Source organism: Falco naumanni, chromosome 5 (assembly GCF_017639655.2).
Source record: "Falco naumanni isolate bFalNau1 chromosome 5, bFalNau1.pat, whole genome shotgun sequence".
Lineage (NCBI taxonomy): Eukaryota > Metazoa > Chordata > Aves > Falconiformes > Falconidae > Falco > Falco naumanni.
The window spans coordinates 42,572,682-42,586,959 of NC_054058.1; the positions used below are offsets into that span (position 1 = coordinate 42,572,682).

General features: G+C 38.9%; 1 protein-coding gene across 1 annotated transcript in view; it reads right to left on the reverse strand.

Annotated features, from left to right (window-relative positions):
* Nucleotides 1-5,305: 5,305 nt before the first annotated feature.
* KITLG (KIT ligand) overlaps nucleotides 5,306-14,278 on the reverse strand; it is a 57,402-nt gene continuing 48,429 nt past the window's right edge. Inside the window, exons 7-10 of the mRNA XM_040596505.1 lie at nucleotides 12,933-13,042; nucleotides 12,364-12,440; nucleotides 10,788-10,871; nucleotides 5,306-9,362 (exon numbers count right to left, since the gene is read on the reverse strand). Of these exons, the coding sequence (XP_040452439.1) occupies nucleotides 10,832-10,871; nucleotides 12,364-12,440; nucleotides 12,933-13,042 (227 nt within the window). The 3' untranslated portion in view covers nucleotides 5,306-9,362; nucleotides 10,788-10,831. The remainder of the gene's footprint in view (nucleotides 9,363-10,787; nucleotides 10,872-12,363; nucleotides 12,441-12,932; nucleotides 13,043-14,278) is intronic.

Consider the following 14,278-nt stretch of genomic DNA (forward strand, 5'->3'; position numbering starts at 1 on the left):
GCATGGGGCTTGAGTCGACTTGCGGTTGGAGAGGCAAGGGTCGCAGGAGGTGGTGGGGATACAGCAAGATGAAAGGCAGCAAAATGAGCTCAGGCTATAATGGGTCTGAGAAACAAGAGATTCATCAGAAGGAGAGGCTGGACTTCAGTCAGTCTGTTCAGGCAGTTTTATCAACAGGAACCCTATGAGAACCGATTGCACAAACAAGCATCTGATTAACTTGACCAGCTGTTGCTATCTTAAATCTAATAGGCAGATATTTTTAGGGGAAAACAAGGTTAACATATTTATGCAACATAGCCTTTTTTTTATTTTTCCTCTGAGAAAAAAATCTTGGGGACTTTCTGTGCTTGCAGCCTGTACACATACAGCAGTGCAGTACACTTCACAGATTAGCAGCACCCCAGTTACAGCTGTACCATGTGCATATATGGTGGTCCTGGTGACTTCACCCTTCATCTGAGTTACAAATATAGCAACTTTTGAGATTTGGCCATCTGGGAAAATTTCAGAAGTCAAATCTTTTGTTAAACAATTTGAGTGTTTTCTTCCTGAATACTAACACAAATGTTTACTGTCTACATAAAACCTGCTAATGTCAGGGCTGCTAAGTGCAACTGGGATACATGAGGCTTTAATTGCGGTGTATGACTCAGCAGGAGAGCACTGGGAGTTGGGGTAGGGGCTGTAGGAGGGACTGAACAGTGACAGAATACAAAGGCGTGTGTATGCAAGAGAGGAAACATGGAGCTTTGAGGAGTTTCCAGTTATCATCCAGGTTGGAATGCAGAAGACCTGTTCGAGTCATGAAACCTGGAGCCAGATTTTGACTCTCAGTGAAATAACCTTGGTGGCCTATGTAGAAATACAGAAGGATTAATTATAGTTGCCCCCAGGGACATGGTGGGTGCATGCGGTTTGGCGTGTGCAGCCACGGAGCAGGAAGGCTGATGGTGCTGTGCTGCCGATGGCTGGGGAGTACAGTGCAGAGTGGGGTGCCCAGTGAGCCTTTTGATCAGCACATGGGACTTGGCACTCCTGTGGCTCACTCTTGCCAAAGGCTGAATTTGTGAAGTGATTCTGTAACGCGCAACCATTCCTTCAGGGTGTATGACTGAAGCAGTGGTAGTTACCTGTAAAGTTTGCTAAATCCAAGCACTGCCCTCCACCTTCATCCCCACCAGCACCCTCCACACCACACACATGCACACACTACATTACAGGTACATTAGTATGCCTGCTTAAAACTTTGCTGTGTGTCAGTGATTCTCTTTGAAATGTAGTTGAGCATCTAATTATAGCATGTAACAGCATCATTCGTGTGCACAACTCTTTGTTTGATCCAAAGGTTAAAACATTTTAAATAAAATCAAGAGAACTGGAAAAGTATGAAGCAGGCCTTAATAAAAAACTGCCAAGTGGTACCACCATGTAGATGGGATACTTCCTTCTCAGCTTCTGGCAAAGGGGTAGTTGCCCCAAAAAGCTCATTGCATTATTTTCAGGGATGCGATTCAAAAGATTTAGATGCTATGTCTTTGCATTCACTGATGCTATTAATTGGTTTTGAGACACATCCCCATTTTTGTCATTTCTAAAGGTGAAGGCTGTTCTGTGTTTTGTTAGTGATGACAGCATTGCTGAGAAAAAGGAAGGTCTAAAATATTTAACTTTAAGAACATGACAGATTAAATAACCTGTGGGGTCCTAATAATCATCATTCACAATGTGGGAGATGACAAGGTGAAATTTCTAAGATGACATTTTGTCACTTGGGGTAGTCACTTAAACTGACAATAGCTATACATTCTTCTCTGCAGCTTCTTTACTCTAATTGGGCCAATTTTACTATCATGTTATTACCCTGCACGGCAGAACTGGTGACAAACAAAGAGGCTTTTGTGATCTCAGTCGAATATTTTTCCATGAGCTCAAGAAAGTATCTTATTAGCCAAAAAAGAATGAAAATTGTCCCTGTATTTTGTGACTGGCCAGAAGCCCAAGGTTCGTGCCTGTCTGGAAAAAGTCTAATCTATATTTTTAGATCCTGCTTCCTTATCGTGGGATCTTGCAGAAAAGGCCACGATTCAGGGGAACTATAATTGCATTTGGGATTTTTCCTGTTACATGTTGAAAAAACTTTCCTCAGGATATGGTGGAGGAAAAAGAGGGCTAAACTTCCATTCCCTGACTCTTCACAATTTTGGCAGTCTGCTTTAATTTAGCATTGTTTTCTGCTATACACCAGCACATAATAATTCCATTTAGGCATATAACAAAAAAAAACTTGACTGTGTTAGCACATGCTACAGTGTAGTTACTGAGAAACTTAATCTATTTTAGAAACATTTGAACTTTGGAAGAAAATTTATCATTAAGGGCTACATGAAGAGTAGTAAGGAAGCGGTTCTATAAGTTGTTAATGTAGGGTGAAATCCTGAAACAACCCATCCTGTTTTAGTTTTAAAACTAAAAACAATTTATGTATAACCATTCAGAAATTTTGGGCAAAAATATGTTTAGGAAAGCACATTTGTTAACATGGAATAAAATTACGCTGGAGTGTAATCTGGAACGTATGTGGAGTGGGCATATGTCCAGCTGATCTACAATACTGTCATTTCACAGAAGCGTTTATTGTTCAAATGTATTGCTATCAGGAAATAGTAGTTTATTATAATAAGCATTGTTTTTCTGCATGACAGAAGTAGGAAAATGCCATTATTAATGCTCTCCATGCCTTGGACAAAGATTGCCTTTGTTTTCATCCACTGAATGAGACATTTATAGTCATTGTCTTGGAGACACAGACATTGAAAAACGAACGTAAGTACTTCTCTTGACCCTTTAGCACATTTAAGACTCCAGCTTTGAGATTAAGTGGTGGTGATGGTGGGAAATAATTAGTCAGCATTACGTAAGGCACTAAAACCTGTAAGTTAGGCTACCAAAAACATTTATGGTGATGTCTCTTTGGCTGAAGGGTTACATCGGTTTTCCCAAACTTTCAGTCTTACCCTTTACTCCACCTATGTATGTTTCAATTCATAGAATCATAGATTCATAGAACAGTTTGGGTTGGAAGGGACCTTTAAAGGTCATCTAGTCTAACCCCCTTCAATGAGCTGGGACATCTTCCACTAGATCAGGTTGCTCAGAGTCCTGTCCAACCTGACCTTGAATGTTTCCAGAGATGGGGCATCTACCATCTCTCTGAGCAACATGTTCCAGTGTTTCACCACCCTCAACATAAAAAATTTTTTCCTTCTATCTAGTCTGAATCTACCCTCTCTTATTAGTTTAAACCATTACCTATTGCAACAGGCCCTATTAAAAAGTCTGTCCCCATCTTTCTTATAACCCCCTTTTAATTATTGAAAGGATGCAATGAGATCCCCCCTGGAGGCTTCTTTTCTCCAGGATGAACAACCCCAACTCTCTCAGCCTTTCTTCATAGGAGAGATGTTTCATCCTTGTGATCACTTTTGTGGCCCTCCTCTGGACCAGCTCCCACAGGTCCGTGTCTTTCCTGTGCTGAGGGCTCCAGAGCTGAATGCAGTACTCCAGGTGGAATCTCACCAGAGCGGAGTAGAGGGGTAAAATCACCTCCTTTGACCTGCTGGCCATGATTTTTATGCAGCCCAGGATACAGCTGGCTTTCTGGGCTGTGAGCGCACATTGCCGCTCATGTCCAGCTTTTCATCCACCAGTACCCCCAGGTTCTTCTCCACATGGCTGCTCCCAACCCCTTCATCCCTCAGCCAGTATCGGTACCTGAGCACAGGACCTTTCACTTGGCCTTGTTGAACCTCTTGAGGTTCACATGTGCCCACTTCTCAAGTTTGTCCAGGTCCCTCTGGATGGCATTCTGTCCCTCAGGTGTGGCCACCTCACCACTCAGCTTGGTGTCATCTGAAAACTTGCCAAGGGTACACTTGATGCCGCTGTCATTGATGAAGATATTAAACAAGTTCTGGTCCCAATACAGATCCCTGAGGGCACCACTTGTCACCAGCCTCCACCTGGACATGGAACCAAATTACCAATTACCAGCTCTTGACTTCAGTGAGAGTTGATTTGTTAGCTAGGAACTCTCACATCTCATTTCCAGGTACCCTGCTGTTAGTTCTGCCTTCCTGAACTTCCAGGTCAATCCTGCCTCCTCTTTGTTACATTGGTGCTGCTTTCCACACAACACATGCTCATGTCCAGCCTCTGCAGCTACATGGTGCTCACCCAGCCCTAGCTGAACTGAGTGCCCATCACACCTCCAACCCACCTGAGCCATTGGTGCTGCTTGGCAGGACATGGCTTCTGCTGCACCGTCAGCGCAGAGCTCACCTGCTCCGTAGCCGCCTTCAAGCCCATCAGCTCTGCATTTCTTGCTGTGTCCAGACCAAGAGTCACAGCTCTCATTCTTGCCCATGCCCTAAATACTGCCATCCCCGAGTCCTGTTCCCCTGTCTCCCAGCCCATTAACCCTGCTCTCTGCTCTTTCTCACCCATCCTGACTGTACCTTGCTCCGATTTGTAAGCCCCCTGGTATCTCCCTACTGTGGCTTCACCTCTCTTTCTTCCAAGGCTCCTTACCTCTCTCTGAGGTAGGTTAAAGCAGGTTTACCTCTTCCTCTTCAGCTGGTGTTTTTCCATTCTCTCTCAGCAGTGGAGAGATGTCAGAGCTCCCTGATCAGTTCATTTTTTCCTCTCAGGCTTGTCCCCTGCTTCTTACTGAAAAGCCACAATAAACTGTTGCTGAAACCTGAAAGGAAGGATGCCATCCTTACAGGATAAACTCTGGTCTCAGCTGAAAAAAACCTGTTATTTGTAATAAATGTTTGAGTTGGTAAATGCCACTCACTGCAAAAGAAGTGCATCAAAAACATTCAGACTGTTTAGTGGTAAATTAAATTAAAATCCCAATATGTGCCTAAGAGCAAGAATGGGATGTGGAAAACTGCCTAAAGTGAGGCACCAACAAAAAAAAACAAAAAAAAAACCAAAAAAAAAAAAGAAAAAAAAGAAAAAAAAAGGCACTTATTAGGGAGCTACAGGAAGCTTTTTTAGTTCTAAGGTTGGAATAATTTTCAAAATCACATATACACTATGGATCAGCACTGAAGGCTGATAATCAGGACATGTACTTTGGTGGCACAAGACTTCAAAAATGCATGATTAAGAAATAGAATGTATTATGAAGAAGTCTGCATCTAGTAGCATACATTCCAGCAGAAAATTCTTCCAGGAGATGGCAGGACTTAAAAAAAGTCTTAAATGGGACTGACACAATACAATATACTAATTATTTGGCAGTGCATAATATCTTTATTTAGAACAATAAAGTATATGTATATAATGTAAATTCCAAATTTGAACTAGTATAAAAAAGGATCTGGGAAAACATCTATCTTTAAGAGGACACATATATACATACACATCACATTTTATAAACTTTGTTGATTACCTTCAGTCAGAATGTAACTATGCAAGATTGTGCTGACATTTACAGTAAAATAAATGAATTTGCCCATGATACAACCAGCAAACGTCTGTGTCTCTATCACTAAAGAGTCTGAAGTTTCTGCGTTCCATCAATTTGATAACATAATAGCAACATGCCACCATTACTGTAGATCTGCATTTAGAGTTGAATCAGATTCCTGAATTGAAGAATGTTGGATAGTTCTTAAATATAAATCTAACTCAAAATACCTGCATTTTATGCATATAGTTAGCTTTTCAATTTAATAGGTGTATTGTGTGTACTGAACAGTTTCAGCATATTCCAAAGAGAGAGCAACAGAGAAAACAGAGCTGGTGGAGATCAGATTCTAAAAAATGTGCAGGTTGTACACATACTCCATAGTATAGCACGTTTCATAAGCTTACTTATAAAATGACCTTGTGATGAAATAAGTACCATTAATTTCTTCAAGTAAACAAACATCTAAAGTAGCACATTGAGTTACTCAGTATATCACTATCTGCTTTCTATTCTCACAAGGCCACTATTAATTGCATGCAAAGTTCAACTACTCCAAAGGAAACCTAAAAATATTAGTTTCTCACAAAACCACAGGTATCTGAAAACCAAATTTGGTTGACTTCTGTATAAAAAATACAACACTCACTTTTCCCCAGTTACATTTTAAGCGAAAGGTTGTTCATTTTCTAATTGTGTTAATGCATCTAATGCATTGGGTTCCATCTACCCAAAAAGAAGACTGAGAAATTGATCACTCTTGAGAAGTTAAATAGCTTACAACTGGGTAAACAAGCAATTGAGGGACTTTTTCTGCCACCTCTACTCCCACTGAAAAGTAACTTATTCTATTTCCATTGACTTCAAAGATTACAAGTCAGTAGTCTATCAGACTTTCACTATGTTCAAAGTAAGAGCCTCCTCAGTGAGTAGACAAATTAGGCACAGAAACCTTCAATTATTTCATGATCACATTCCCAAGTGCCATGCCATCCACTCTATCCACTGATGTCTAGAAGTGTCCTTATGCTTTGCAAAATGATTGAGAGCAACCGATGTTTTTTTCAGATCTCTCTAAAGGGGGTGCAGAGAAGAGGAAAACCATGGGCTCCAACAACAGGTCTGCTACTCCCTGTGTCGTACTATTTTGGTGCATATTCAAAGAACAATGTTTGTGATGTGAAGCTGGAAGGTTTATACATGATTTTTCTTTCTGTTCTCATGTAGCCTTAAATTTGCCTTGCTCCATGGAAAAGATTAAAGTAGCTGACATTATTTGAAAGTGACTTAGTTACTATTTCAAAATGTTACTCTTGAAAGCGAACATTTTGCAGCAGTCTATCTGGGTTTAATGTATTTTTCAATTTAAAACTGATATTTTCTATAGTATCAAACAGTAGACTAAGGAGCCTAAAACATTGTGCATTTTAAATATCAAAGTATAATTTGGGGCATACCAATGTCCAACATTACTTGATTTTCTGGAAAAAACATGTTAAGGAAAATGAACATTCTTATGAAAAAACATTAATAAATAAAAGATTTTTGCTTAATTGAATGTAGGAAAAATACTGTAAAACTTCAAATGTATAAGCTTGCTTTGAGAATGTATTGTATAGCAATATGAAGTATTAAGGTTTTTGTAGACTGTGTAAGGATAATTGCTTCCATTTACTGTGGATACTTTTCCGCTGTCAGAAACCAATACCCAGTTATTCTCCGCATTACCAATAAGGTACAAATTTCCCATCAGTTGGGTCATGCTGACATTTCTTCCAGGGTTACTCTTAAACAAGTCTAAAACACTAAGTCTGAGGGCCTTGTGAGTAAAGAACTACGCAGTATCAAATGAGACTGAGCTGCAGATGGGAAATTCTGCTGTCATGATTTTCGCAGAGGTAAAATTTGCAATGCACTTGCATTTCGGAAGTGATGAGCAACCTTGATTATTTCTTATTAACTGGTGAGTGCTTCAACATTTTCTGAAAAAAATGAAGGCTAAATTATTGCACTAAGCTTCTTTTGATCTAGTCTAAGAGAAGTTCCTCAGATGATGCAAACCCCAAAGCTCTCTTAATGTAAATGTAACTATGCTAGTTTATACTAGCTGAGCAGGACTTGAAGGCCCTTTTCTGACAACCAAGAAGTGCAAAAAGGCCTCAGTATAAATAAAAATAGTTCCATGTGATCAAATCCTTGTATAAGTGAATTCATGAGAAGTTTTGACACTGATTTCAGTAGGGTAAAAAATCTACGTGGCGTGGCTACATGCACGTACAAGCTCTGTCATCAAACACAGTAAGGTTTTGAGTTTTTTTCTTTTTGGTGAGTATGAAAGAAAAATCAGTTTTACCATTACTACATACACACACGCACACACACACAAGTATATATTATATGTATGTCGTATTCTTTTTATGAGTGATTCTCAACAAATTCAGCAGATGGTTAAAATTTCCACAAGAATTCCTAAAAAAATTAAGTAACTATATAATTTAAAGAGAACTTCAACTTTATGTAAAATATTAAAAGGGTGGTGGGGCTTTTTTTAAGTTTTCAAGTTACTTAAATGAAAACTCTTGCTGATCTGGTTAGTTTGATGACAGACAACAGTTTGTCATCTGAAGTGAGTCACCTTTACCTTCTGCAGTACAATACCCTAATACAGATAAATAATTCATACCCATTATTTGGAAAGAGCCAAGATGAAAACATGCACAACTACACTTGTAATTTTTACCATGGTATTTTTAGGATTTACTTGAAAATGCATGTCTGTACATCAGTCCTGTAAGGATTCCATGGATGCTATAACAGCAGAAGACAAGTGGGAAACAAAGCCTTTCTCTTTTGAGAGAATTAACTTTAAGAGTGGAGATCCAGATTATTAATGTTTAGTGATCACTTAAAACACAATGCAAACATTAATTACAGCTGATGTAAGTAAAAGCTAAATACACTCTCAGGATCTTTCAGATTTTCTATGCTGTACATTTAAAGACAAGTTATCAATGGCATGAATCTTCAGCATTTAAAATGCATTTTGTGGGTCTGTCCTTATTCTGATGTTTGAACGCAATTCAGACTCTTTACTTGCCCTTCCCTTGGCATGGCTGGAAATTTCATCTGTGTTCACACACCCAGCAGTTACTCTTTATGCTTTGAAGCTCCATGAGGTACATTCCCCTCCTGTTTACTTTGTCTTCACCCAGTATTTGCTTCTCCTGAACAGCGACCACCAACGCTGATGAATTCTTGAGGCTTTCTAGGGTGGGCATCCAGCCACCTGGCACGTGACAGAGACCACATGTTGCTGTACACACGACCTTTGCCAGGTATAAACACAGCTCCTTATAAGTAAAAGGCTAGAACATGGGTCCATGGCATGACTTTGCTTTCAAGTTTTATATACAATATTGAAGAGTATGTTAGCTGTATCCATTTCTGCATTTTCTGTCAGTTCAGAGAACTCCATCTGAAGACACCAAGGTAAGGTAGAGGACACAGAACTTAAATTAAGTATGTAAAGGTATTTATGACTTTTAGTGATTACACATGGAGACATTTGAAAGATGCTTTTTGTCTTTTTGTTCAGGATATGTACTTTGTTTGCCAGAGTCAGCTGCAAGTACTAACGCAACTAAAACTCCTCAAATGCCACACAAGGTAGGTATTCACATAAGATACAGTCCTGCTAAGCACACACTTCTTGTTGTTCAATTCAGTGTTGGTTTCACAGTGACAAATTGTCCTCATTTCTGTATCATGTCTATGGAGTCATGGGCAGCAACAACAGATGCAGACTCAGTCTGTCACTCCAGAAGGAATACGAATGTGTTTAAAGGTGCTTCATTTATGAAGCGAACATGGAACTGTTACCTGCCTGAAGAGAAAAACATAAATTATAATTTTGCTGATTAGTTTTCCTCTCTGTATTACTAAACACTAGAGCTTTTCACAAACATAAAACATAGATATTTTTCCTTATGTTTCTGGCAATAGTTAAGTTCAACAACACTTGCATAGACATTCCTTTATTCTGAAAGAAAAAAATATTTTTACAAGATGTGCTTTCCTGTCCAAGAACACACTTGCCTGCAAAAGTTCATTGATGTAATCTGTGGTGATGAAACAACTCTCATGGTTTTACAGAACTGTTATGTTTGTGCATTTTGGTATCTGGGCAATCTCTGGCAGGAAACTTCCCATTGAAGTCATCTGGACATACCAATATCACACTGAGTTTATATCTTTGGAAAAATCAAATGACTTGTCCAGTGCAGTGATGATTTTCTTTCTCATTGAGCAGAACAAAGCAGTTAAGGAGACTGGAAATCTCTCAAGCTGTAGCTAACTTGATCACAACGGACAGCCTGGAATACACCTGAGAGTGACTGCTACAGGATGAACTGCAAAACCCGGATTGCCTGTTACACTCTTATGCTGCTTTTTCCCCTCATGATATAAAACAGGGGTCCTCAAACGTTTAAAACAGGGGTCCTCAAACGTTTTAACCAGGGGGCCGGCGCACGGATGCAGTGGCAGGCAGTCACCTGCGGCTGCTTGGTTCCCCCCCAACCCCCGGCAGGGCGGGGCAGGGGGGTTCTGTAAATACGGGGGGCCTGACTGAGGACCCTGGGGGGCCGTATCCAGCCCGTGGGCCGTAGTTTGAAGACCCCTGATATAAAATGAAGCATTCAGTGATGCCTGAATCTCCCAGACCCTTGCCAGAGATGCTATGAGTTAAGTACAACACAACTCCTGGGGTATGAACTCCCTTGCCAGAGACATGCACCATTCTGTAGAGGACATCTGGGACTGAGAAAGCTCACTTGCCTTTGCTGCTCACTCTTACATACTAAAGCAAGAATGATGTGTCTGATAAGGCTACAGAGACTGCAGACTGTGCTGAGTAAGCAACAATTTATAGAAGCTCAGCTTTACTTGGCCTGTTCTCTTACATTCATCAGTTTAAGGATTGTGTTTTTTAGGTCACTCTGCATTGAAGCAGTTGTAGGACAACAGTGAAGACTTCCCTGCATCAGCTCTCATGCCAAAAAGGAGAAGCAGTAGTTGCCCTTCATTTTGAAATTCTGGCATATTTCATTTTGTAACATTCAGGTTAAAAGTCAAATGCTTAAATTAATGATACAGGATTAATTACATTAACTACTGAAGACCTTAAGTACAAATTAAGCCCACCGATAAGTTTTATTTTTTTTCCATCGTAAGGACTCTGAATCACTTTTTATTTCAGCAGCCAAAAGTTATTAAGCATCTGGTAAGACTCTCAACTGTAACAACTTACCAATACATGAAACAGTAACAGTGTTGAGGGAGAAAAAGCAACAGCTACACTTGTAGATGTTCCTTTTCTTTTTGCTGCAACATACTGGGGAAAAAAAAAAAAAAAAAAAAAAAAAAAAAAAAAAGTCTTTATTACTACAATGCTAGTGTTTCAAAGAAATAGAATGGAAGGGTTTATCAGTTAGTTACAATAAAGGGAAACTCAAAGTATTAGATTTTATGTTTGCTATTAGGCCTTTCTGGTTAAAGAAGAATATTACAAATTTCTCAGGGAGGAGGGCAAAAAAAGCCTACGCCATATATTTAAGAAGATGTCTGATGGAGAACGTAACCTGTTTAAATTTCCTGTTAAAGGCCATCTCCTGCATTTAACTGTTTCCTCTTCCCTCTTTCCTATTTTTCTTCCTATATGGCAATGTTTTATATGTCCTGTGAAGTTAAAAGGAAGATGTATGTTCCATTTCACAAGTTTTAATTTAATACCTGTGAGGATGAGGTGCAGGATGAGTTATTTGTAGCAACTTATACTTGGTGAATACTGTGTCTTCCATTCTATGTACTGTACAAGAAAATTTCTTTTAAAGAAAGTATTATTCTAGAAAGTTTAAATACAGAAAAATTCAGGTCCTGTGACCAAACTGATGGGTCAGAGTCACCTATTTCTGCCTTCAACAGCAGGCAGCACCAGGCATTTCACAGTGTGAGAAGCCTATAGGGTAAGATGTGTCCTTCTGCCATCTGCATCAGATCTTTCCCTTAATCCCTCACAGTTAAAATTTGACCAAACACCCTGAAATATAAGGTTAAATAATACTCTCAAATGCTTTAGCATGAATTATTCTGACTTAAAATATGCTGAAGTGCTTTTCTGAATTTCAGACTTTGCCCAAGTCATGTCCAAGAAACTTTGAATGTCTTCAACAATTTCTAAGGTATATTTGATTGACTGAGTTACCCAGAATTTTTTCTGTGTAAAAATCAGATAAAGTAGTGTTTAAGTATGCAGTGAGTGGTGAATCATATCAGGACTACCTTAAGAAGTTATCAGAATTTGAATGAGTTCCCATTAACTTTCTATGAACGTTAAAAAAGGCCCAGAAAACACAGATGCTTATATACACATACCCTGGGGAATGTAAAAAAGTGAAAGAACATAAAAAATATCAATGTAGAAAATATTTAAAAGGATTTAGGAGCACAGCCAGGAAGACACTGTTTTCTATTTATTAACATAATATCAGCCTAGCTTTACACCATACAGCAAATACCAAAATTAACTTTTTTTTGTTGCTTCCCCTAAAGGACTCAGCAATCCTTTCTCATAGTGGGAGTAAGGACAGACAAAGCAAAGGTAATGGCTCTTTAATCACATTTTGTACACAGAAATCTCCTCCATATAAATTTTTATACTCAAACTAGAAGCTCATTTAAAGGACACACCTTAAGCACAAATTTGACCTCTACTGGATGACCTTGTGTTTGAGTTTTTCTGTTTGTCTCAGAGCTAGAAAGAAACCTTCAGGAAGTAGCTCTCAAAGATACACTTATACATAAGAATATGAAGTGAAACAATATACCTTATCTCATTTTCTTCTTGACAGTCATGACACTGTGTAGTTTCATCACTTTCTGGTCTGGATTTGGGATGTGTTTTCTAGGAAGAAAACGCATTACATATAAATATTGTAAAGCCTGCATTAAGAACTCCCTAAACATATGTTGTATATTTCAGTTTGCTTCAGATTTTCAGTATCAAAATCATCTTGCAACATGTAGGCCAAATCTTGTCCTCCAACATACATTTACTACTGGTATAATTTTACTATCAAAGCCTTTGTATTGTAGGCAGGGGCACAAGGGGCAAAACCAAAATAATCCTCTTCTCAAGATACAATAGGAGAACTGGCAAATTGGGCAATCCTATGTTTTTAATTTCCAATTAGACAGCTATCATGCTGATTAGACAGAATTTGCACTTTGGTGGTGGAATTCAAGCATGTGACAATATAAAATTTATGTTTGCATGCCACAGTTAAGTGAAGATCAAAAGAGACATCTCGCTTTCAAATGCAGAATGATTCTGTTTTCCCTGCCTCCCCATAGCTACAAAATGTGCTATCACTATGTAAACAAATGTAATTCTTACCTTCCAGTATATGGCTCCCAAAATAAAGCCAATAAGAAGAGACAGCAATGATGTCAGTGCTATGCTGATCCCTTGCAGGCTGGAGCTGCTAATGAAGCCAAGTGCCTCTTCTGTAATTACAGATGTTCTTGTTAGCTAAGACAGATTTATAGCAGAAAACTATCTTCAGGGCAACACTACTAGCAAGAGCGCTTTTATGCACTACCTGCATAACAGCAACCTAGATAGCATAAAAGATACTTCAAAGTGCTGTGTACATGAGGTGCATTTCATACAAAATCTCACAGGAAAATTTTGACTACAGGGAAGCTCCTCCCATTTCTGAAATAGCTGTGTTGAAGAGCCCCAACACTAATTCTCTTTTCAACATTTCTACAGAATTTTTTTTCTTGCCTGCACTTCAAAATTTTCCGTTTATCAATTTTTGAAGGTCTTCTTTTGTAACGTAGTAATTCTTTGGAAGACAATACATGTGTCACTTTGTGCATTCACTTAAATTCCATGACAGACATCCCACTGACTGCAGATAGATGCTTTGCCTTGCCACCAACGGACGACCAGCTATGAGGCCTCTTGAGGGAGATTATAACAAAATAAGCCTGACCACACTTCTAATGATTGCCTGGAAAGGTCTCACTGACTTCAGTAAGATCAAACCCTTGTACCTTGCAGTCTAGCTGTGTGTTATTATGTTGCAACTATTTCTTGCTAGCTTTTTACATTTTATACGGAAGAGCCCCGATCCTAGTCTTTCATGTACACAAACAATTCCATTCCGCTCACAGGAAGCTGTACACATGCTGTGACTAAAATGCATTTAATTTTAGTTATTTAATCCAGTTATTTAATCAGAACCAGGATGTGAAAAGTCCTACAGAGTCACCCTGGGATCCACCTTCTGAAATGCAAAGTGAGCCACAGGAGACTGCTGGTTTAGACACCATCCACCCAGTTTTGGTTCATCTCAAGATTTGGTGTCTGCAACTCAAATGGTGGGTGTGTGTCAGATTCCAGGAAAAGAACCAGCTGTAAGCACTGGAAAAGTGTAGATGATTAGATACAGAAATGAAAATGGACTGATAGCACCAGAAATTTGTGTATCTCATGCAAACAGCAAATGTCTAAGCACACACAGTATGATATACTGTGTCAAATGATGTGTATTTAGTATATTACTAAACAGCCCCTAAGAAAACACTTTAGAAAGAAGCATTCTCATAATTAACTAGCAATTCATTTTCAACTCAGGTTTTCTGGTTTGACATTTTTACACAAATTCAGCTGTTTTCTAGTCACAATAGACAGAACTAAAAAGTAAAACAAAAATTCTGTAACTTATATACTCA